The sequence below is a fragment of the Choloepus didactylus genome, chromosome 2 (assembly GCF_015220235.1).
Source record: "Choloepus didactylus isolate mChoDid1 chromosome 2, mChoDid1.pri, whole genome shotgun sequence".
In the NCBI taxonomy this organism is placed as follows: Eukaryota; Metazoa; Chordata; class Mammalia; order Pilosa; family Megalonychidae; genus Choloepus; species Choloepus didactylus.
The window spans coordinates 194,371,155-194,395,730 of NC_051308.1; the positions used below are offsets into that span (position 1 = coordinate 194,371,155).

Below are 24,576 nucleotides of genomic sequence, written 5' to 3' on the forward strand. Positions count from 1 at the left end.
TAACCCAAGCCCAAGCACCCAAATCAAAAGATCAGAAGACACACAGCACCTAGAGCAGCTACTCAAAGAACTAAAGATGAACAATGAGACCATAGTACGGGATATAAAGGAAATCAAGAAGACCCTAGAAGAGCATAAAGAAGACATTGCAAGACTAAATAAAAAAAATGGATGATCTTATGGAAATTAAAGGAACTGTTGACCTAATTAAAAAGATTCTGGACACTCATAGTACAAGACTAGAGGAAGTTGAACAACGAATCAGTGACCTCGAAGATGACAGAATGGAAAATGAAAGCATAAAAGAAAGAATGGGGAAAAAAATTGAAAAAATCAAAATGGACCTCAGGGATATGATAGATGATATGAAACGTCCAAATATAAGACTCATTGGTGTCCCAGAAGGGGAAGAAAAGGGTAAAGGTCTAGGAAGAGTATTCAAAGAAATTGTTGGGGAAAACTTCCCAAATCTTCTAAACAACATAAATACACAAATCATAAATGCTCAGCGAACTCCAAATAGAATAAATCCAAATAAACCCACTCCGAGACATATACTGATCACACTGTCAAACACAGAAGAGAAGGAGCAAGTTCTGAAAGCAGCAAGAGAAAAGCAATTCACCACATACAAAGGAAACAGCATAAGACTAAGTAGTGACTACTCAGCAGCCACCATGGAGGCAAGAAGGCAGTGGCACGATATATTTAAAATTCTGAGTGAGAAAAATTTCCAGCCAAGAATACTTTATCCAGCAAAGCTCTCCTTCAAATTTGAAGGAGAGCTTAAATTTTTCACAGACAAACAAATGCTGAGAGAATTTGCTAACGAGAGACCTGCCCTACTGGAGATACTAAAGGAAGCCCTACAGACAGAGAAACAAAGAAAGGACAGAGAGACTTGGAGAAAGGTTCAGTACTAAAGAGATTCGTTATGGGTACAATAAAGGTTATTAATAGAGAGAGGGGAAAATATGGCAAACATAAACCAAAGGATAAGATGGCTGATTCAAGAAATGCCTTCACGGTTATAACGTTGAATGTAAATGGATTAAACTCCCCAATTAAAAGATATAGATTCGCAGAATGGATCAAAAAAAATGAACCATCAATATGTTGCATACAAGAGACTCATCTTAGACACAGGGACACAAAGAAACTGAAAGTGAAAGGATGGAAAAAAAATATTTCATGCAAGCTACAGCCAAAAGAAAGCAGGTGTAGCAATATTAATCTCAGATAAAATAGACTTCAAATACAGGGATGTTTTGAGAGACAAAGAAGGCCACCACATACTAATAAAAGGGGCAATTCAGCAAGAAGAAATAACAATCGTAAATGTCTATGCACCCAATCAAGGTGCCACAAAATACATGAGAGAAACACTGGCAAAACTAAAGGAAGCAATTGATGTTTCCACAATAATTGTGGGAGACTTCAACACATCACTCTCTCCTATAGATAGATCAACCAGACAGAAGACCAATAAGGAAATTGAAAACCTAAACAATCTGATAAATGAATTAGATTTAACAGACATATACAGGACATTACATCCCAAATCACCAGGATACACATACTTTTCTAGTGCTCATGGAACTTTCTCCAGAATAGATCATATGCTGGGACATAAAACAAGCCTCAATAAATTTAAAAAGATTGAAATTATTCAAAGCACATTCTCTGACCACAATGGAATACAATTAGAAGTCAATAACCATCAGACACTTAGAAAATTCACAAACACCTGGAGGTTAAACAACACACTCCTAAACAATCAGTGGGTTAAAGAAGAAATAGCAAGAGAAATTGCTAAATATATAGAGACGAATGAAAATGAGAACACAACATACCAAAACCTATGGGATGCAGCAAATCAGTGCTAAGGGGGAAATTTATAGCACTAAACGCATATATTAAAAAGGAAGAAAGAGCCAAAATCAAAGAACTAATGGATCAACTGAAGAAGCTAGAAAATGAACAGCAAACCAATCCTAAACCAAGTAGAAGAAAAGAAATAACAAGGATTAAAGCAGAAATAAATGACATAGAGAACAAAAAAACAATAGAGAGGATAAATATCACCAAAAGTTGGTTCTTTGAGAAGATCAACAAGATTGACAAGCCCCTAGCTAGACTGACAAAATCAAAAAGAGAGAAGACCCATATAAACAAAATAATGAATGAAAAAGGTGACATAACTGCAGATCCTGAAGAAATTAAAAAAATTATAAGAGGATATTATGAACAACTGTATGGCAACAAACTGGATAATGTAGAGGAAATGGACAATTTCCTGGAAACATATGAACAACCTAGACTGACCAGAGAAGAAATAGAAGACCTCAACCAACCCATCACAAGCAAAGAGATCCAATCAGTCATCAAAAATCTTCCCACCAGTAAATGCCCAGGGCCAGATGGCTTCACAGGGGAATTCTACCAAACTTTCCAGAAAGAACTGACACCAATCTTACTCAAACTCTTTCAAAACATTGAAGAAAAGGGAACACTACCTAACTCATTTTATGAAGCTAACATCAATCTAATACCAAAACCAGGCAAAGATGCTACAAAAAAGGAAAACTACCGGCCACTCTCCCTAATGAATATAGATGCAAAAATCCTCAACAAAATACTTGCAAATCGAATCCAAAGACACATTAAAAAAATCATACACCATGACCAAGTGGGGTTCATTCCAGGCATGCAAGGATGGTTCAACATAAGAAAATCAATCAATGTATTACAACACATTAAAAACTCGAAAGGGAAAAATCAATTGATCATCTCAATAGATGCTGAAAAAGCATTTGACAAAATCCAACATCCCTTTTTGATAAAAACACTTCAAAAGGTAGGAATTGAAGGAAACTTCCTCAACATGATAAAGAGCATATATGAGAAACCCACAGCCAGCATAGTACTCAATGGTGAGAGACTGAAAGCCTTCCCTCTAAGATCAGGAACAAGACAAGGATGCCCGCTGTCACCACTGTTATTCAACATTGTGCTGGAAGTGCTAGCCAGGGCAATCCGGCAAGACAAAGAAATAAAAGGCATCCAAATTGGAAAAGAAGTAGTAAAACTGTCATTGTTTGCAGATGATATGATCTTATATCTAGAAGACCCTGAGAAATCGACGATACAGCTACTAGAGCTAATAAACAAATTTAGCAAAGTAGCGGGATACAAGGTTAATGCACATAAGTCAGTAATGTTTCTATATGCTAGAAATGAACAAACTGAAGAGACACTCAAGAAAAAGATATTATTTTCAATAGCAACTAAAAAAATCAAGTACCTAGGAATAAACTTAACCAAAGATGTAAAAGACCTATACAAAGAAAACTACATAACTCTACTAAAAGAAATAGAAGGGGACCTTAAAAGATGGAAAAATATTCCATTTTCATGGATAGGAAGGCTAAATGTCATTAAGATGTCAATTCTACCCAAACTCATCTACAGATTCAATGCAATCCCAATCAAAATGCCAACAACCTACTTTGCAGACTTGGAAAAGCTAGTTATCAAATTTATTTGGAAAGGGAAGATGCCTCGAATTGCTAAAGACACTCTAAAAAAGAAAAACGAAGTGGGAGGACTTACACTCCCTGACTCTGAAGCTTATTATAAAGCCACAGTTGCCAAAACAGCATGGTACTGGCACAAAGATAGACATATAGATCAAGGGAATCGAATTGAGAATTCGGAGATAGACCCTCAGATCTATGGCCGACTGATCTTTGATAAGGCCCCCAAAGTCACTGAACTCAGTCATAATGGTCTTTTCAACAAATGGGGCTGGGAGAGTTGGATATCCATATCCAAAAGAATGAAAGAGGACCCCTACCTCACCCCCTACACAAAAATTAACTCAAAATGGACCAAAGATCTCAATATAAAAGAAAGTACCATAAAACTCCTAGAAGATAATGTAGGAAAACATCTTCAAGACCTTGTATTAGGCGGCCACTTCCTAGACTTTACACCCAAAGCACAAGCAACAAAAGAGAAAATAGATAAATGGGAACTCCTCAAGCTTAGAAGTTTCTGCACCTCAAAGGAATTTCTCAAAAAGGTAAAGAGGCAGCCAACTCAATGGGAAAAAATTTTTGGAAACCATGTATCTGACAAAAGACTGATATCTTGCATATATAAAGAAATCCTACAACTCAATGACAATAGTACAGACAGCCCAATTATAAAATGGACAAAAGATATGAAAAGACAGTTCTCTGAGGAGGAAATAAAATTGACCAAGAAACACATGAAAAAATGTTCAGCTTCACTAGCTATTAGAGAGATGCAAATTAAGACCACAATGAGATACCATCTCACACCGGTTTGAATGGCTGCCATTAAACAAACAGGAAACTACAAATGCTGGAGGGGATGTGGAGAAATTGGAACTCTTATTCATTGTTGGTGGGACTGTATAATGGTTCAGCCACTCTGGAAGTCAGTCTGGCAGTTCCTTAGAAAACTAGATATAGAGTTACCATTCAATCCAGCGATTGCACTTCTCGGTATATACCCGGAAGGTCGGAAAGCAGTGACACGAACAGATATCTGCACGCCAATGTTCATAGCAGCATTATTCACAATTGCCAAGAGATGGAAACAACCCAAATGTCCTTCAACAGATGAGTGGATAAATAAAATGTGGTATATACACACGATGGAATACTACACGGCAGTAAGAAGGAACGATCTCGTGAAACATATGACAACATGGATGAACCTTGAAGACATAATGCTGAGCGAAATAAGCCAGGCACAAAAAGAGAAATATTATATGCTACCACTAATGTGAACTTTGAAAAATGTTAAACAAATGGTTTATAATGTAGAATGTAGGGGAACTAGCAATAGAGAGCAATTAAGGAAGGGGGAACAATAATCCAAGAAGAACAGATAAGCTATTTAACGTTCTGGGGATGCCCAGGAATGACTATGGTCTGTTAATTTCTGATGGATATAGTAGGAACAAGTTCACAGAAATGTTGCTATATTAGGTAACTTTCTTGGGGTAAAGTAAGAACATGTTGGAAGTTAAGCAGTTATCTTAGGTTAGTTGTCTTTTTCTTACTCCCTTGTTATGGTCTCTTTGAAATGTTCTTTTATTGTATGTTTGTTTTCTTTTTAACTTTTTTTTCATACAGTTGATTTAAAAAAGAAGGGAAAGTTAAAAAAAAAAAAAAAGAAAAACAAGGAAAAAAAAATATGTAGTGCCCCCTTGAGGAGCCTGTGGAGAATGCAGGGGTATTCACCTACCCCACCTCCATGGTTGCTAACATGACCACAGACATAGGGGACTGGTGGTTTGATGGGTTGAGCCCTCTACCATAAGTTTTACCCTTGGGAAGACGGTTGCTGCAAAGGACAGGCTAGGCCTCCCTATGGTTGTGCCTAAGAGCCTCCTCCCGAATGCCTCTTTGTTGCTCAGATGTGGCCCTCTCTCTCTGGCTAAGCCAACTTGAAAGGTGAAATCACTGCCCCCCCCCCCCACGTGGGATCAGACACCCAGAGGAGTGAATCTCCCTGGCAACGTGGAATATGACTCCCGGGGAGGAATGTAGACCCAGCATCGTGGGACGGAGAACATCTTCTTGACCAAAAGGGGGATGTGAAAGGAAATGAAATAAGCTTCAGTGGCAGAGAGATTCCAAAAGGAGCCGAGAGGTCACTCTGGTGGGCACTCTTACGCACACTTTAGACAACCCTTTTTAGGTTCTAAAGAATTGGGGTAGCTGGTGGTGGATACCTGAAACTATCAAACTACAACCCAGAACCCATGAATCTCGAAGACAGTTGTATAAAAATGTAGCTTATGAGGGGTGACAATGGGATTGGGAAAGCCATAAGGACCACAATCCACTTTGTCTAGTTTATGGATGGATGAGTAGAAAAAACGGGGAAGGAAACAAACAGACAAAGGTACCCAGTGTTCTTTTTTACTTCAATTTTTCTTTTTCACTCTAATTATTATTCTTGTTATTTTTGTGTGTGTGCTAATGAAGGTGTCAGGGATTGATTTAGGTGATGAATGTACAACTATGTAATGGTAATGTAAACAATCGATAGTACGATTTGTTTTGTATGACTGCGTGGTATGTGAATATATCTCAATAAAATGAAGATTAAAAAAAAAAAAAAAAGAGAAATTCTAAATACTTAATGTTCCCCACCCACAGCCCTCTTCCCCTAGTGGGGCTTTCAGACTATGGGCAGCCAAGCTGATAGTTTTCATGAAAGAGAACAGATTATTTTCTCCAGGTAAATTCCAAACAGTTCAGTACCAAAGATCTAAAAACACTGACACTGAGGTATGCCTAATCCAGATAACTCTACAGTAAAGCTTACTGTTGACAAATTCTACCCATCTGCATATAGCTTCCAAATAGCTCCACTCTTAGATTTGAATGGACAGCTAAGGATCACAATATACTTAAAGAAAATCTTTAAAATAAAGGATAAAACCAAAACAAACAGGAAACAAGGCAAGTTGGTAGAAACAAAGAACTTGGAGGCAAAGGAAAACTTTAAAAAAAAATTTTTTTAAATCAAGACTATCATTAATATCCTTCAAGAAATGAGACAAAACAGATATAGCAACCTTGAAACAAAAGGATGTTGTATAAAAAGAAGCATTCATAGAACAAAAAAGGAGTTCTTAGAAATTAATTATTTAATAACAGAAATGCAAAATCCAACAGAAAGCGTTGGAAGTTGAACAGAAAAAAAAAAAAGGAGGGGAAAAAAAATGAAACAAGAAATTCCCAGAACTAAAGGAACAAGCTTCCAGAGGGGTAAGAATCCAGCTCGAGAGATGAATATAAACCCACATCAAAACAAATCACAATAGGGATGGAAGAAGATGGTAGCATAGAGAGGAGTGGAAGGTAGGTAGTCCATCTGGAGCAACTAATAAACAACCAGGAACAACTAGTAAATAATCTGGAATAACTGCTGGGGACAACCATGACTGTCCACACATTGTACACCAATCTGGATTGGGAGGAATGCCTGAGATCGCAGCATAAAATCTATAAGTAAAAACTGCAGACTTGAGCCGGAAGCCCCCTCCCCAGACAGCAGCCCGAACTGCAAAACCTCACTGTCACAGAGAGCAGCACTCTCTGACAAGCAAATATACCTCAGCCCAGCTCTAATTAACAACTGTGGACTGCTGAATACAACATGCAAACACAAACAAACCCCTAACGAGCAGCAAAGTACCGTGATGTCATTCCCAGTGGAGAGGAGGTAGGACTGAAGGGAAAAAAAATTTTAATTAAAAAAAAAGAAGGTAAAATACAGAGGCTTTTAGAGACAAATGAGCTTAAAGAGCCAGAAAACACCTGTGCCCCGGGAAAGGGAGCCCAGAAGACCGGGTGCTCTCCCTGACTGACGGGCGAAACTGGGGGGCCATGACTGGTTCTGAAAGGGGGCTTTCTTTCCCCTTTTCTCTCTCTCAACCTGAGTGGCTCAGTGGAGAGAGCCTCAGCCATTTTTGGTTCACAGCACTCTGACGCAGACAGGGGTGGAGTTAAGAGTCAGAGAGACAAAGGAGGAATTCAAATGCAAAGATAACTCCCTAGTGGGTGTATATTCCCTAAGAGGAAGGAGGTGGGGCCCAGCTCTAGTCCTAGCCCTCCCTGCAGAACTCAGACCCCAGGGCCTGGGGGAAAACATGCAAAACAGAAACAACCTAAGCTGAGAACTAAAGGGGCCACACCTCCCTATACCAGTCAGGAGTGACAGGCTGACAGGCGCCACCTGCTGGGCAGGTTAGGCAAAGCACAGTGGCTAAAGGCCTCACAGGAAAGTCTATCAGTATTCTAAGATACACCCTCAGGGAAACTGGACACTGGATATAACCCCACTCTGAGACCTGAACCCCTTCTGGTCTGGGAAAATCTGATTGGGGTAAACAAGGAAACCAGATGCTGAGACAACAGACAACTACAAATTATAATAGGAAAAACAAACATATGGCCCAATTAAGGGAACAAACTTACACCTCAATTAAGAGACAGCTGAGATATTGTTTCACTTTAATGAAATAATCAATTAAAATTTTTCAAAGAAATATGCTAAATCAACTCAAAAACCAAATCAACAAATTCAGGGAAGATACGGCAAAAGAGATGAAGGATATAAGGAAAACACTGGGTGAACATAAGGTAGACATCGAAAGTTTGAAAAAACAACTGGCAGAATCTATGGAAATGAAAGGCACAACACAAGAGATGAAAAACACAATGGAGACATATAACAGCAGATTTCACAAGGCAGAAGAAAACACTCAGGAACTGGAGAACAAGATAACTGAAATCCCATACAAAAAAGAATAGATAGGAAAAAGAATGGAAAAATATGAGCAACGTCTCAGGGAACTGAATGACAACATGAAACTCATGAATGTTCGTGTCATGGGTGTCAGAGAAGGAGAAAAGAAGGGAAAAGGGCAGAAGCAATAATAGAGGAAATAATCAATGAAAATTTCCCATCTCTTATGGGAATAAAATTACAGATCCAAGAAGTGCAGCATACATATGGGAGGGGTATGGGACTCCTGGCATTGGTGATACTGATACTGAAAAGTACAAGACAATGGAACAATGACTTAAAAATATTTCAAATCCAAAATTTTATAGCCAGCCGTTTAATCAGTCAAATGTGACGTTAAAGTAAAGGCTTTTTCTAACAAGTAAGATCTTAAATAAGAAAAAAGTGAGGTCTTTTCTATGCATCTCTTCTTAGTAAGCTACTAGAGGATGTGCTCCAACAAGATGAGAGAGTAAATAAAAAAACCAGGAAGGCATGCAATCCAGGAAAAAGGGAATCCAACATAAGAGAGAGGCAAAGAGAATCCCCCAGGAAAACAGTAAAGGAATATCTTAGGATGACAGCAGTAGAGTAGATATACAAAACAAGCCGTCCAGACAGAAGACAGAAAGCAAGCTCTGGGAGAGAAGTCTCTAAAAAACTGAAATGGGCAGAGTTAACTAAATGTATCAAAAGGAGATTGATAGCTGGAAAACAGGGAAGGATGTACATAGAAAAAATGAGAAAAGAATCATCATTTCCCAAGTGGGAAATTGAATTGATAGATAATGCCTCAAAACTGCAGAGTCAAGAAGTAGCACCATAATATGTTATTCAGAGATACTAAAAAAAAAAAAAATAGCTTAAAGTAGCTGAAAGTGGGAAAGGGTTTAGGAATAAGCCATATTGAACTATCTGCCTATGTAACTTTTATATAAAGAAAAAAGATCAGAAGGAAATGAAACAAAATATTATTTGCATATATAACTTTTATAAGAAGAAAAAGAACAGAAGGAAATGCAACAAAATATTAATAGAAGCCAGCTTTGGGTGTCAGGATTATGGGTAACAAAATTTTTTTTCTTTTTTTCTGAAATTTTCCCATTTTCAACAATGAACACATAGTACTAAAACTCTCAGTATCTGGAAAAATAAATTTCCTGCAAGAAGAGATTGCTCTAGATTTTGTAAGGAGGAATGTTTCCTGTACCAGATCCTGGAGAAGAGCACTCCTCAGAAGGTCACAGGATAGCCAGGACTGTCTGTCACATGTCAGATGGGCTATTATGCCTGCAGCAAAATAGCTGACTTCCATTTCATCGCTATGAAGCAAACTGCCGACGTGTTTCACCATGTCTTCAGTCATCAGCTTGAAAGACAGCTCTTTGATTTCAGCTATGTTGTTCTATAGACCAGATGGAACAGAGAATATCAGGGACAGGAAAGGAGAGAATCAGGAACTGGGTCTTCTTTTCCTACTGCTTAGTTCAGATACATTCAGAACATTGACTTCCATTCTCCTCCCTCTCAGCTTAGCCTAATACCCACAATCCCACCCTTTGATGATGATAGATAGGTAGATAAAAATGCTTTTTATATACCTTATCTCATTTAATCTTAAAATAATTCTACAGGGAAGCTTGACATTCAGCAAGACTAACTTACCAGGTTCACACTGCTAATGATTGGTAGAACTACAACACAAATCCTGACCTGACTCAAATATTTAACATTACTGGGGACTATTATATATTACATTATCTTGAAGTTTTAACAACAATGAAAGGCAGGTAGTATTTTCTTTCTTTTATAGATTGTATCAGTTTTTTACGCTGTGTAACAACTTACCACAGACTTAGAGGCACTTATTATCTCCCAGTTTCTGTGGGTCAGAGTCCAGGAACGGCTTAGGTAGGTCCTCAGAATGGCTTACTCTGAGGTCTGATAAGGCTGCAAAGTGTTGGCTGGGCTACATTCTCTGTAAGTTCAACTGGGAAAAAATCTGCTTTCAAGCTCACTCAAACTGTTGGCAGAATTCATTCCTTTGTGGCTTAAGGACTGAGGGTTTCTGTTTCTTGCTAGAGGCTGCCCTCGGCTCCTATGGGCTGCCTGCAGTTCCTTGCCATGTGGACTACCCTCCACCCCATTTTTCCCAAGATCAGCTACACACCTAATCATTACCATAATTTCAGCATCCTCGGTATAGTTGAGAGGGAAACCTCAGTTGAGTCCCAAGGTTTCTCTTATAAGCTTGGCAGAGATTACTTTCATATTAGCTATTTCTTTTTCAAGAGTCCATGGAACAAAATGTTGGTGAGATGGAAGATATAGGAGAATATGGATCTTCATTCAGAGAAAGCTCCAGGTATACTGATGGAAAAGGGACAACCTCAAAAACCCTCAGTATTCTGACATTCTCACAAAAAGATAAAAAGTAGAACATCTATTAGATCAGCTAGTACAAAGACACTTAGCATTTTAGAGGATATAGCTGATGCCTCAATCTACCATTCTGGCCTTATTTCCCACTGCTTTTCTTCCCACATTCTTCCAAAATTTTACCTATTCTGTATTATGGCGCCCCTCGAATGATTACATTTTCTTATCATCCCAAACCAAAAATTACCTTTTCCCCTATTCCTTTGTCCCCAACTTGTACTTTTCTGTACCTTCCAGATTTCTAATATTAAGCATTTATTCCTCTCTGTGAAGCCTGTCACACCTACTCTGTTCCAAGTTCTGTATGTGCTAAGAATGCAAAGAATGTAAGAAACAGTTCTTGTTTTCAAGGAGTTCATGATCATGTAGTGTTCTAGTTTGTTGATGCTGCTGGAATGCAAAACACCAGAGATGGATTGGCTTTTATAAAAGGGGGTTTATTTGGTTACGCACTTACAGTCTTAAGGCCATAAAGTGTCCAAGGTAACTGTGATGGTTAGGTTCATGTGTCAACTTGGCCAGGTGACCCAGCTGTCTGGTCAAGCAAACACTGGCCTAACAATTGCTGTGAGGACATTTGAGGCTGGTTAATAAACCAACAGGTTGGTTTATTAAGTCATCAGTCAATTGACTGCAGCTGTGACTGATGACTCACCAAAGGGCGTGCCTTCCACAATGAGAGAATGCAATTGGCTGGATTTAATCCAATTAATCAGCTGAAGACTTATAAGCAAGACAGATAGAGGACCTTCACTTCTTCTTCAGCTGCCCAGTGAAGCATTTCCTGAGGAGTTTGTCGAAGTTGCCGGTTCGTTTCCTGAGGAGTTCATCGAACACGTTCGTTGAAGATCTCAGTTCATTTCGTGAGGAGTTTGTTGAAGTTGTCAGTTCGTTTCCTGAGGAGTTCATCGGACATCTTCCTTGGAGTTGACAGTTGACAGCTCTACAGAATTTGGACTCGTGCATACCCACAGTTGCGTGAGTCACTTTTACAATTTGATAATCAGAGACACCTCTCATTGATTCTGTTTCCCTAGAGAACCCTAACTAATACAGTAACACATCAGCAATCAGGTACCTGCACTAGGAGGATGGCCAATGGTGTCCGGAAAACCTCTGTTAGCTGGGAAGGCACATGGCTGGCGTCTGCTCCAAAGTTCTGGTTTCAAAACAGCTTTCTCCCAGGATGTTCCTCTCTAGGCTGCAGTTCCTCAAAAATGTCACTCTTAATTGCTCTTGGAGTGTTTTTCCTCTCTCATCTTCTCTGGAGCAGAAGTCTGCTTTCAACAGCCGTCCTCAAACTGTCTCTCATCTGTAGCTCCTGTGCATTCTTCAAAGAGTCCCTCTTGGCTGTGGTAAGCTCGCTCCTTCTGTCTGAGCTTATGTACTGCTCCAGTAATCAAGAACCACCCTGAATGGGTGGGGCCACGCTTCCATGGAAATTATCCCATCAGAGTTATCACCTACAGTTGGGTGGGTCACATCTCCACGGAAATACTTAAAGGATTCCAATCTAATCAGACTAAAATGTCTGCCCCACAAGATTGCATAAAAAGTACATGGCTTTTCTGGGGGACATAATACCTTCAAACTGGCACATGTAGTATCAAAGACTCCCACTGGACTTTGTGCATTTTTCTAGCACTTATCATAGTCAGTCTTAAAGAGCAATTTGTACACATGTCTAACATTGTGTCCCCAAAATGATAAGCTCCATTAATTTAATTGTTTCATGCATCTGTGTCTTGCACAGCAAATGGCAAGTGCAAAGAATGTTGCTACTTCTTTATCTTTGGGAAGCAAAGACATTTCTCAATTATGGAATAACCTAATTGTGAGGTAGTATAGAAATCTAAAGAAAGAAATTTCTAAAAATTGATTGCCCTGGAGAAGATAAGATGGCAGTATAGAGAGGAGTGGAATTTAGTAAGTGCCCTGGAGCAACTTAATAAACAACCAGGAATAACGAGTAAATAATTTGGAATAACTGCTGGGGGACAACCGTAACTGTCCCAACATCATAGACCAACCTGGACTGGGAGGAATGCTTGAGATCGCAGCATAAAATCTGTAAGTAAAAACTGCGAAACTGTGCCAAGAGCCCCCTCCCTCAACGGGCAGGCTGAGCTGCAAAACCTCGCTGTGGTAGAAAGTAGCACTCTCTGAGCAAGCAAATAAAGCTCAGCCCAACTCCAACTGGGGATTTAATTAACAAATGTGGACTGCTGAATACAAGCCACAAACCTCTAACAAGGAGACAGAGGCTTTTAGTGACAACTGACATTAAAGAACCAGAAGATTCTGCTGTCCCAGAAGGGGGAGCCCAGAAGACCAGGTGTTACCTCTGGCTGATGAGTGAAACTGAAGGGCCATGGACTGACTCTGACATAGGGCTTTCTGTCCCTTTTTCTCTCTCTCAACCTGAGGGGCTCAGTGGAGAAAGCCTCAGCCATTTTCAGTTGGGTGGAGATAACAGAGCCAGAGAGACAAAGAAGCTATTCAAGTCCAGATGATAACTCCCTAGGGTGTGTATCTTCCCTAAGAGGAAGGAAGTGGGGCCCCAGTTCTACTACCCCCCCTTCCCTTCAGAACCAGATCCCAGAGCCTGAGGGAAAACAGCCAAAACAGAAACTAAAGGGGCTACACCTCCTTAAACCAGTCAGGAGTGACAGGCTGACAGGCACCACCTGCTGGGCAGGTTAGGAAAATCACAGCGGCTAGAGACCTCACAGGAAAGTCTGTCAATCCCTAAGACACACCTACAGGGAGACTAGAAACTGAATATAACCCCATTCTGACATCTGAACCTGTTCTGGTCCAGGAAAATCTGATTGAGGTAACCAAGGAAACCAGACACCTAGACAACAGAAAACTACAATCTACACTAGAAAAAATGAAGATAAGGCCCAGTCAAAGGAACAAACTTATACCTCCAACAAGATACAGTTGAGACATTGTTTCATTTTAATGAAACAATCTATTAAAGATTTTCAAAGAAATATGCTAAATCAAATTAAAAAACCAAATCAATGGTTCAAGGAAGATATGACAAAAGAAATGAAGGATACAAAGAAAACACTGGGCAAACATAAAGTAGAAATTGAAAGTTTAAAAAACAACTGGCAGAATCTATGGAATTGAAAGGCACAACACAAGAGATGAAAAACACAACAGAGACATGTAACAGCAGATTTCACAAGGCAGAAGAAAACACTCAGGAACTAGAGAACAAGATATCTGAAATCCTACACACAAAAGGATAGGAAAAAGAATCGAAAAATATGAGCAACGTCTCAGGGAACTGAATGACAACATGAAGTGTCATGCGTGTTCCAGAAGGAGAAGAGAAGGGAAAAGGGCAGAAGCAATAATAGAGGAAATAATCAATGAAAATTTCCCATCTGTTATGAAAGACAAAATTACAGACCCAAAAAGCACAGTGTAGCCCAAACAGACTAGACATGAATAGACCTACACCGAGACACTTAATAATCAGTTTATCAATCATTAAAGACAAAGAGAGAATCCTGATAGCAGCAAGAGAAAAGCAATCCATCACATACAAAAGAAGTTTGATAAGACTATGTGCGGACTTTTCAGTACAAACCATGGGGGCAAGAAGGAAGTGGGGTGATATATTTAAGATACTGAAAGAGAAAAACCGTCAACCAAGAATCCTATATACGGCAAGACTGTCCTTCAGATATGAGGGAGAGTTTAAAATATTCTCCGACAAACAGACAATGAGAGAGTTTGTGAACAAGATATGTGCTCTGTAAGAAATACTAATGGGAGCACTACAGACAGATAGGAAAAGACAGGAGTGAGAGGTTTGGAACACAATTTTGGGTGGTGGTAGCATAACAATGTAAGTACACTGAACAAAGATAACTGTGAGTATGGTAGAAAGAGGAAGATTAGGAGCATGTGGGTCACAAGAAGGAAAGAGGAAAGATAAAGACTGGGACTGTATAACTCAGTGAAACCTAGAGTGCTCAACAATTGTCATAAACCGTACAAATATGTTTTTACATGAGGAAGGACAAATGAATGTAAACCTTGCAAGGTGTTAAAAATAGGGTTGTATTGAGGAAAAAATACAATGCAAACTAGAGACTATAATTAACAGAAACATTGTATTATGCATCCTTTACTGTAACAAGGGCAATATACCAAAGCTAAATGCCTATGAGTGGGGGACATAAGGAAGGGGTATGGGACTCTTGGCATTGGTGATGTTGTCTGACTATTCTACTTAGTTTAATTCTGTCTTCCCTTTTGTTGCTTTTTAGCTGTCATTTTTTTTTTCTCTTTCTTCTTTTCTTTTGTTTCTCTACCTTCTTTGACTCTTCCTCCTTCTTTGTGGAAGAAATGGATGGCCTTATATAAATAGTGCTGATGGTGGTGAATACATAAATACATGAGTATACAGGGAACCATCCATTGTTTACTGAGGACAGAATGTATGGTGGGTGAACAAAACTGTCTAAAAAAAAAAAAACAGGTTGATGAAGAAACCTTGAGGACAAATATTGCATGGTCTCACTGATATGAACTAATTATAATATGTAAAGTCATAGATATGAAATATAAGTTACCAGGATATAAAACAAGGTGAAAGAATGGGGAGCAGTTGCTTATTATGAGCAGAATGTTCAAGTAAGTGGAACTTAAGTGTTTGGAAATAGACAGAGGTTATGGTAACATGTTATTGTGAGAATAACTAACAGTGCTGAATAGTGCGTGTCTGTAATAGAAAGGGGAAGCTTAGAGTCACGTTATGTCACCAGAAGGAAAGTTGGAAGTTAAAAGATGGGAATGTTTAAAACAGTGAATCTTATGGTGGACAATGTCCATGATTAACTGTACAAATATTAGAAATCTCTTCCGTGAACTAGAACAAATGTATGACATTAAAACTAGAAGTTAATAATAGAGGGGCATATAGGGAAAAAATATACCTTTTGCAAATTATGTACTACAGTTAGTAGTATTTTAACATTCTTTCATCAACAGTAACTAATGTACCATTCCAATACTATGAGCCAATAATGGAGTGGGGGTGGTTAGGGGTATGGGAGGATTTGCGTTTTCTTTTTTTGTCTTTCTTTTCTGGAGTAATGAAAATGTTCTAAAAATTAAAAAAAAAAATTAATTGTGGTTATGGATGCACAGCTGTATGATGGTACCATGGGCAACTGACTGTGCTCTTTGGATCTTTGGATAATTGTATGGTATGTGAACAATCTCAATAAAATTAAATTTAAAAAAAAAAGAAAAAAAATGGATTGCCTTGATGAAAAGGAAGTATAGTGAAGTGATTAATATCAGAAGTTCTAGAGCCAGACTACCTTGGTTTGAATTTGGATTCTGCCTCTTATTTCCTAGCTAGCTTAGAGTAAATGATAACGATACATCTGTGACTCAGATTCTATAATTACAATGTGTGACAGAGGAAAAAAATGCCAATTTCTCCTATTCTTGAGTACACTCCTTAGCAATATGACTTTCTTGCGCTTCTCATCAAGGAGTGGAGTCTATTTCTCCACCTTCTTTAATCTGGGCTTAACCATGTAACTTGCTTTGGCCAATGGAGCATTATGAAATATCACAGAGCAGAGGTTTAAGATGCTCCAGTTACAGTCCCTCAGACTACCATGTTAAGAAGCCTGAGCTAGCCTACTGGATACACAAGGTCCAGCCAATACCAGCACCAATTGCAAGACATCAGAGTCAGGCCATCTTAGACCATCCAACCCCAGTGGAGCTATCAGATGACCGCAATTACCTGTGGAATCCCAGGTAAGACTAGCAGAAGAACTGCAGAGCTAAACCCAGCCCAAACTGCTGACCCATAGAATCATTAGTAACTAAAATGGCTATTGCTTGAAGCCACTAAGCTTTAGTTCGTTCGCAACAATAGATGACTAATATGCAATGGTCCTGTATTTATAGAAATAATGTGAAGATTAAATGTTAACACATGGTAATTGTTTACAAAAGTGCCCAGCACATAATAGTTACTATATATGTATTACTTTTCTTCTTTTTAAAATGTAATTAGAATTAATTCAAAACAATTCAGCTTACCAAAAGGCCAAGCACTTTGCTTTGTATTGCTGACTTGGAAAAAGTCTGCCAAAAGAAAACAATGCACAGCTTAATTATGCTATCATGAAGAAATGAACCTTACATATAAACTCAATCCTTCTTTCCTACCTCCAAGACTTGTATGAAGATTGCCAATCCTTGGTTTTCAATAAAATGCTTACAGGAGGCTGGAGACTCATCTGTGAGATTCCAAAGTGCTTTCAGAGTAAACAGGAGGGTGACATCATCTGAATTCTCAGTAGTCTTTTGTTTTACTATTGCTAGAAGTTCCTAAAAACCAAAGAGACAGGGGGTTAGATCCTGATAATTGTCTCAATTCCAATGTACAGAAAGCTCAAGTTAAGAAGAGCTTTAGAATCAAACCTGGGTCCTAAACCCAAGTTCCACAACTTAATAGCAGTGTGACACATTTCCTCTCTGCAAAATGAATTACACCTACCTCCTAGGGTTTCTGTGAGGATTAAATGAAAAAACAAAGTTTCATGAGAACTCAGTCCAGTTCTTGGTGCTTGGTAATAAAGCTCATAATCAAGTACATGGCAGCAATTCCATTATTCATTTATAAGAATGTTTAGTTAACATCTTCTATTAGTTAACAACTATAAGACAGGCATTTATTCAGGTAGGAGAGACCGATGTAAAAAAATGGTTTTTCTCAACTAAATGAAAGAATTGTACAATTTTTAAAGTCCTCTGGAGGTAACATCTAAAAGGCTAAGAATTTACTTTAAGAAAGGGTGAGAGAAAGTCTCCATACAAAGGTAATATGTAAACTGAGACCAGAAGAAAAAGAGGATAAACCAGCCAAGCAAGGAAATAGGAGTACTGGGTTGAAAGAGCATATCAGGAAGACGGAAGAGGATCTGTGAAATTCTGAGGCAAGAAAAGTTTGCCATTCTAGGCCAATGAGGAGGTAGGTCTTGGCTACAGCACAATGCCAGTGATATAACCTAAAAGCTTGAGGAAAACACTGGGACTCAACTTTACAATGGATCCCAAAGTCCCATTTTAGATCAGAATATTTCTAGACATAAGTTAAGCTAATATTTATGCATTACTTTCTTTCAGACATATTACACTGTCATTTAAGAGGACAAATAAAACCATTTTCACCTAACGAGCTAATGAAATATAAACCCACTGATTGCACTAAATATATCAGAATAAGTCTGTTTACAAAAGGAATAAACCACTTGAAATAATTTACTGAATCAGAAAATAATATACCAATAAAATTAATCACAAAAATAAAGCAGTGAATTGATTGTTTCCCTTGGACAGAACACATGCTATGTGAAATTAGGAACCCCCTACTTAACAAGTCAAGCCCTTGATTTTGAGGCTTGCTCTTGCGAAACTTACAGCTATAAAGGGGAGGCTAAACCCAACTATAATTATGCCTAGGAGTCACCTCCAGAGAACCTTTATGGTTGCTCAGATGTGGACTTTCTCTCTCTAAGCCCAACTATGCATATATATTCATCACCCTCTCCCTACCAACATGGGACACGACTCCCAGGAAGGAGCCTGACCCTGGCATCAAGGGATTGAGAAAGCCTTTTTGACCAAAAAGGGGAAAAAACACAAAAAAATAAGGTTTAGATGGCTAAGAGATTCCAAATAAAGTTGAGAAGCTGTCCCGGAGGTTACTTCTATGCAAGCTTCAGGTGGATATGCCAAATGGCTACAGTATGACAAGTCCAAATCAACAGTAGTCCAGAAAACCCTAAAGAATACCCTGGTCTGTATCTGAGACTCTAAAATTTTCACTCAGAAATAAGCCAGACACAAAATGAGAGATACTGTATATCACCACTAATGTGAACTCCATGAAAAATGTAAAGTAAGTATCTTATAAAGTAGAATATAGGGGATCTAGAGATAGACAGAAGTTAGTGAAGGGGGAATGATAATCTAATATGTACAGATATGATAATGAGAATGAACTTTGCTGCTCAGATGTGGCCTCTCTCTAAGCCCAATAATGAGGATGAACTTTGCTGCGCAGATGTGGCCTCTCTCTCTCTAAGCCCAACTCAGCAAATAAATTCATTATCCCCACCCCTCCTCCCCCACCACGAGGGACATGACTCCCAGGGGAATGAATCTCCCTGGCAACGTGGGACATGACTCCCAGGAATGAGCCTGTCCTGGGCAGTGAGGGATTGAAAATGCCTACTTGACCAAAAGGGGGAAAAGAAAAAGGTAACAAGCTGAGGACCAAATAGAGTTGACAGGCTATCCTGGAGGTTTCTTTTATGCAAGCTCAAGCTAGACATCCCAAATTGCCACAGTATGTCATGGCCTTACCAAAAGTAGTCCCCAAATACCTAAGTCCCTACCTGAGATCCTATAAAAGATTCACTCACTAAGTTTTATCTTTCAGAAACTTAAATTCACCAGTGTTCCTATCCCAGACAAGTCCTAAAATCCAGAGGCAATAGCCTCTTCAAGAACAACAATCAGATGCAGCCCCCTTCCCCATACTGTCAACAGCCTCTTTCAATATGAACAAGTTAGGGTGCTCATGGCCTGGACACCCCCGAAGATGGAGAAAGAGATTGAAAGGAAGGGGTAGTAACTAACAAGATTTAACAAGGGTCTATGAATACTGAACTTTATATAAATATAAATACATATATATGCACACACACATACACATATATATATATTTTTGGATGCTGAGGCATTGGAATAGTTGGAGGGAGGTAAATGACATGGTGGAACTGTAACCTATAACATCGTTTGAAATTTGCTCTCTAACTACTTGTTAAATAGTATTTTGAAAGTTATCACTGTTTCATACGTATATACATGTTAAAGTTCACAATTTTTAAAGTGCATTAAAAAAAAAGTTTCAATCACTAAGTTTATTTTTCAGAAACTTAAATCCTCCAGAGTGTTCCTATGTCAGATAAGTCCTCAAACCCAGAGGCAACAGCCTCTTCAAGAACATCAACCAGATGTGTCCCCTTCTCCCATAATGTCAACATCCCTTTTCAACATGAACAAGTTAGACATCACTGAAGATCGGGAAAGTGATTAAACTAGAGGAAGAGGTAGCAACAGAGAAGATAGAATTTAACAAAGAATTACGAATACTGAATCTTTATATAATATTTTTTTCTTAGTTGCTAGGGTATTAGAATAGCTAGAAGGAAAGAACTAAATGGTGGAACTGTAACCTTGAAATTTGCTCTGTAGCTACTTGTTAAATTGTACTTTGAAAGTTATCACCTTTCTGTATATACTATATATTTCACAATAAGGAAATAACTGAAACTATGGTACTGTAATCCATAACATTCTTCAGAATTTGCTTTAAGCTACTCATTAAATTCTACATTGAAAGCTATCACCTTCCTGTATATACATTATATTTCACAATAAGGAAATAACTGAAACTGTGGAACTGTAACCCATAACATTCTTTGAAATTTGCTCTCTAACTACTTGTTAAGTCACACTTTGAAAATCATCACTTTTATGTATATATGTTATATTCCACAATTTAAAAAATGAAAGAAGAAAAAAAAAAACTAAAAATAAAGCAGTGAGAGCTAAGAGGAAAGAGAAGGAGGATAGAGTAGCAGATGAGTGGCAGACAAATGGAGCAAAGCAAAGGAGGGAGCACAGAAAGCAAGGCTGACCCAGAAAGTAACTACTGTGGCCAGGCCCATGGCTACATGCTTACATACTTTATCTTAATGACACTTGGATTAACTGTGAGCTACTACTACTGTCCCCATTTTCAGATGAAGAATCTGAGACACGGAGGAAGAAAGTAAATTAGCCAAGGTCATATGGCTAGCAAGTGACTGAGCCTGGTCTGTCTTAATCGAAAGCCTGAGTTTTGGCACCACTACCTAAAACTGCTTCTCCAAGAACTACATCATTTGCTACTCCTCCCTCTATGTTGCTTTCTGCCCTTGGTTAAAAAGGGCTTGCTTTCTGTTACCATTCCCAACAACTTCCATATCCCTCTATCACATTATCTTGGTAAAATACTTACCTTAATTTAACTCAACTATCTACTGCCTGCCTCTCCAGAAACATCTGAATATTAAAAGAGACTGTGCTTGACTGGTCTCACTTTCAGTACCTGTTCACAAATCTCAAATGGGCATGCAACTATGCCTGGCAATGCCACTATATTTCTCAATGAATTTATTCCCAGGCTACTATGTAATACTTCTCTCTCCTCAAACTTTAATCACCATCTTCTCACTTCATCTCATTTTTCATTAAGAACTATACTTTCTTTTCCTAACTAAATCTACCAACCTACTCGTACTTTTGTTTTGTTTTAATGTGAAAACATCAGGCTCACTATAGCTTCCAAAGAACAAAATAAATGAGCATAACTAGTCATATAATAATAGTATCAGAATTGCACTCAAGTACATTTCCCCCAATACAATGCATTGCACACAGTAAAAATTTGTAATAAAAATGCAAAACAATCAGGCATGTTGAAAAATATTAACACAAAACAGACAAATTCTAGAGTAAAGATGCAAAACCAAACTCTAAAATACAGGAACAAATTCAGCTGAGAATTTCTCATAGTTTTTCTACATTTAAAAAGAAAAAGAAAAAGAAAAAGAAAAAGAAAAAGAAAAAGAAAAAGAAAAAGAAAAACGTGCCCCATATGGGAAGTCAAGAAAAGAATAAATAGGATTGAGGGGAGGAGGGAAAAGGGGAAAACAAGCAGGTGGAGTCTCAATTTACAAGAAATATTTACATTCAGAATTCAAAAGAAGGCAACATTTCTATATATACATATCTATATACATATATACAAGTATAGCATGAAATTGGAAAATAGGTTTTGGATTTCACCTCAAGTAATCAGAAAACACTACTTAGCTAGCTTGAGTTACAGCTATTTAGATGTGTTTTCTTAACTTACAAGCCCATAAAAGACACTTGGCATCAATGAGGAAGTTTTTCTAACTTGGGTTTTACTCTTGGCTATAGCTACAATATGGAATGCTTGCCACATTCAGCAGCCATGTGTTCATGGGTATGGTGTTAGCCAGGGAGACCACAGACAAGAGGAGGTACCAGTAGCCAACTAAAGACCATCATCATCACAGTGGTTGTTTATGCCACTGGAGATGCCGGAACTAACTAAACATCATTAAGTGGATCCCAGCTTAAAAGCAACTCTGATGTAGCACCATTCCTAGGAACTACCAAGTATCACTCCAGTAAGTTTTTAAAATGAGAGGACTTGGATAAGGGTCTTCTCCTCACCTCCTAGCAAGAAAAAGACCCAAGGGGAAAAAACTTCTCCTCTTCCCCCATTTTCACAAATTGAGATGTGTCAATCAGTTCTATTCTATTGCTTTTCCCCTCATGTTAAACTGCAGAGTGGCAGGTGGGGGGTGCGGGGAGGTTGAAGGAAGTGCTTTTCCACTGTACAACTGTAAAAATGCTACCCCACACCCTTTCTGCTCTTGCCTGACAGTAGTTGTTCCAACAGCATTCATAAGGAGAATGGGAAATCAACACCCTAGGGGAAATTTAGTTATCGCTGGAAAACTGTGCCTCTTAAATATTATATTCCCCTGGTGCTGTGTAACCTAGAACCAGCTTGCACTTGAACCAATGAACGTTTCCTTCCCTCTTGCTCCAATCTAAAACCAACCTCTCCTGCTTTAGATACAATCCATGCACACACACACACAAAGATTTGGCACCAAAATTATTTCCCTCTGTTCTGCCTACGCCATCAATTTCCCCTTCTCTTCAGAATCATTCTCATCAGCATGAAGTACACTCACCTTAAAACAAAACCTTACTGACACCACGTCACTCTTATTTCTTTGCTTGCTTTTCATTAAAACATATCAAAAAATTGTCTCCATTTTATCACTTCCCATTCGTTCATCATCCTACTCCAATCATTTTCCCCCACCACTCCACTAAAATAACATAAGCAATATGAACAATGACTTCTATCTTGCAAATCCAATGGCCAACTCTCTATCCTCATCTCAGTCAACTACTTGGTAGCATTTGACAAGACTGACAGAATTTTCTTGAAACATTTCTCTTGGATTCTGTGATACCACTCTCTCCTGGTTTTCTTTGTAACTCATTTTGGATGTTCCTTCTCAATCCCTTTTTCTGCTTCCTCCTACTATTCCAACATACTTTAGAAGGAAGTATACTCCTAAAATTTCAGCCCTTTTCTTTTCTCTCTATACACTCCCCATTCATTCTAGGTGTTCTCATCCAACATCAGAACTGATGACTCAAATTATTTCTCTAATTCTGACCACTCCTCTGAGTTAAGCCTCAAATATGAAACTCCAAATTGGTATCTCAAGCATCTCAGAAATTAACATGTCCAAAAAGCACTCGAGCTTTATCTCCCAAACCTACTGGCTGGATACAAAATACTCACAAGATTCCATTTACAACAGCAATGCAAAAGTTAAAAGCTCTGGAATAAAAATAAGAAATATACAAGATCAACATGAAGAATCCTTTCACATACTTCTGGGGGTGGGGGGGACATGGAACAAAGGAATAAAGACTGGAATAAATGGAATAATACACTCTGTTCTTAAATAAGAAGACTCAATATCACAGGGATGCCAAGTCTTTTTTTTATTATTATTTAAAATTACTTAATCAAATAAAAAAATTTTCCAAACAAAACAACGCAAAGCAATGGGAAAAACAAATATCTGAAATGACTTCATTTCCAGTATACTCCCACCATTCTTTTTAATGCATTTTTCACAGTTTATAAATTAAACATGATCCTAGAGAAAAAAGAATTTAAAAAAATGAGACAAGTCAATTCTGGTGTTCACATAGGAAAAAACAAATGGACAAGGATAACCCAAAGAAACTCAAGGAGAGATCTTAAATATTAAAGCATTTACAAAGCTAGTAAATAAGAACTGTGATACCAGCATGTAAATAGAAAATTAATGGAACAGAATAGAGTTCAGAAATAAATGCAAACATCGGGAATTTAGCATATGATAAAGGTGGTACTGCATAACTGTGCAGAAAGATAAATAATCCAGTAAAGGATAGCAAATCAAGTTGGCAGACATCAGGAAAAAAATTAAAATGGATCTTTATATCTTTAAAAAAATCCAAAAAATCTGATATTTTACATGCTGAAAGGAAAGAAAAGAAACCATAGAAATACTGGGTAAAAAAACAAGGGGAATTTTAAAAATACTCCACAGAGTGGAGAAACACTTTCAAACTGTGCCATCAAACCCAGGGATATAAAAGAAAAGAATGATAAATTCAACCATGTAAAAAATAAAAAAATTGTTGTATGGTAAAACAAGTCATAAATAAAGTAAAAACAGACAAATGGCAAATGAGGGGAAAAACATATATCACATATCATAGTCAAAGGCCATTCCTTAATATATAAAAACCCTAAAAACCCTATAAAATAGAAAAAAAAAAAAAACCCAAAAGAAAAACATATAAAGGTCATAAATAGATAACAGGAAATATAAATGACTGTCAAGAAAAAAAAGAGGCTCAAATCTTATCTCAAAATAAGAGAAGTGCAAAAGAAAACAGTGATAAACATTTTTTGCTGTTTGTTGTTAGTTAGCATAACATAATAATGTAAATATTGACTGGTAATTTATTAAAAATTGTGATAAACCCATTGGGAGTTGGAGAAAGGAGGCAATTTGG

At 38.0% G+C, this 24,576-nt stretch overlaps 1 protein-coding gene across 1 annotated transcript in view; it reads right to left on the reverse strand.

The window, feature by feature from the left end:
- The window catches only part of ZYG11A (zyg-11 family member A, cell cycle regulator), a 114,476-nt gene that overhangs the window by 14,577 nt on the left and 75,323 nt on the right, over positions 1-24,576 (reverse strand). The window contains exons 9-11 of the mRNA XM_037827206.1: positions 16,996-17,157; positions 16,867-16,911; positions 9,548-9,742 (exon numbers count right to left, since the gene is read on the reverse strand). Of these exons, the coding sequence (XP_037683134.1) occupies positions 9,548-9,742; positions 16,867-16,911; positions 16,996-17,157 (402 nt within the window). The remainder of the gene's footprint in view (positions 1-9,547; positions 9,743-16,866; positions 16,912-16,995; positions 17,158-24,576) is intronic.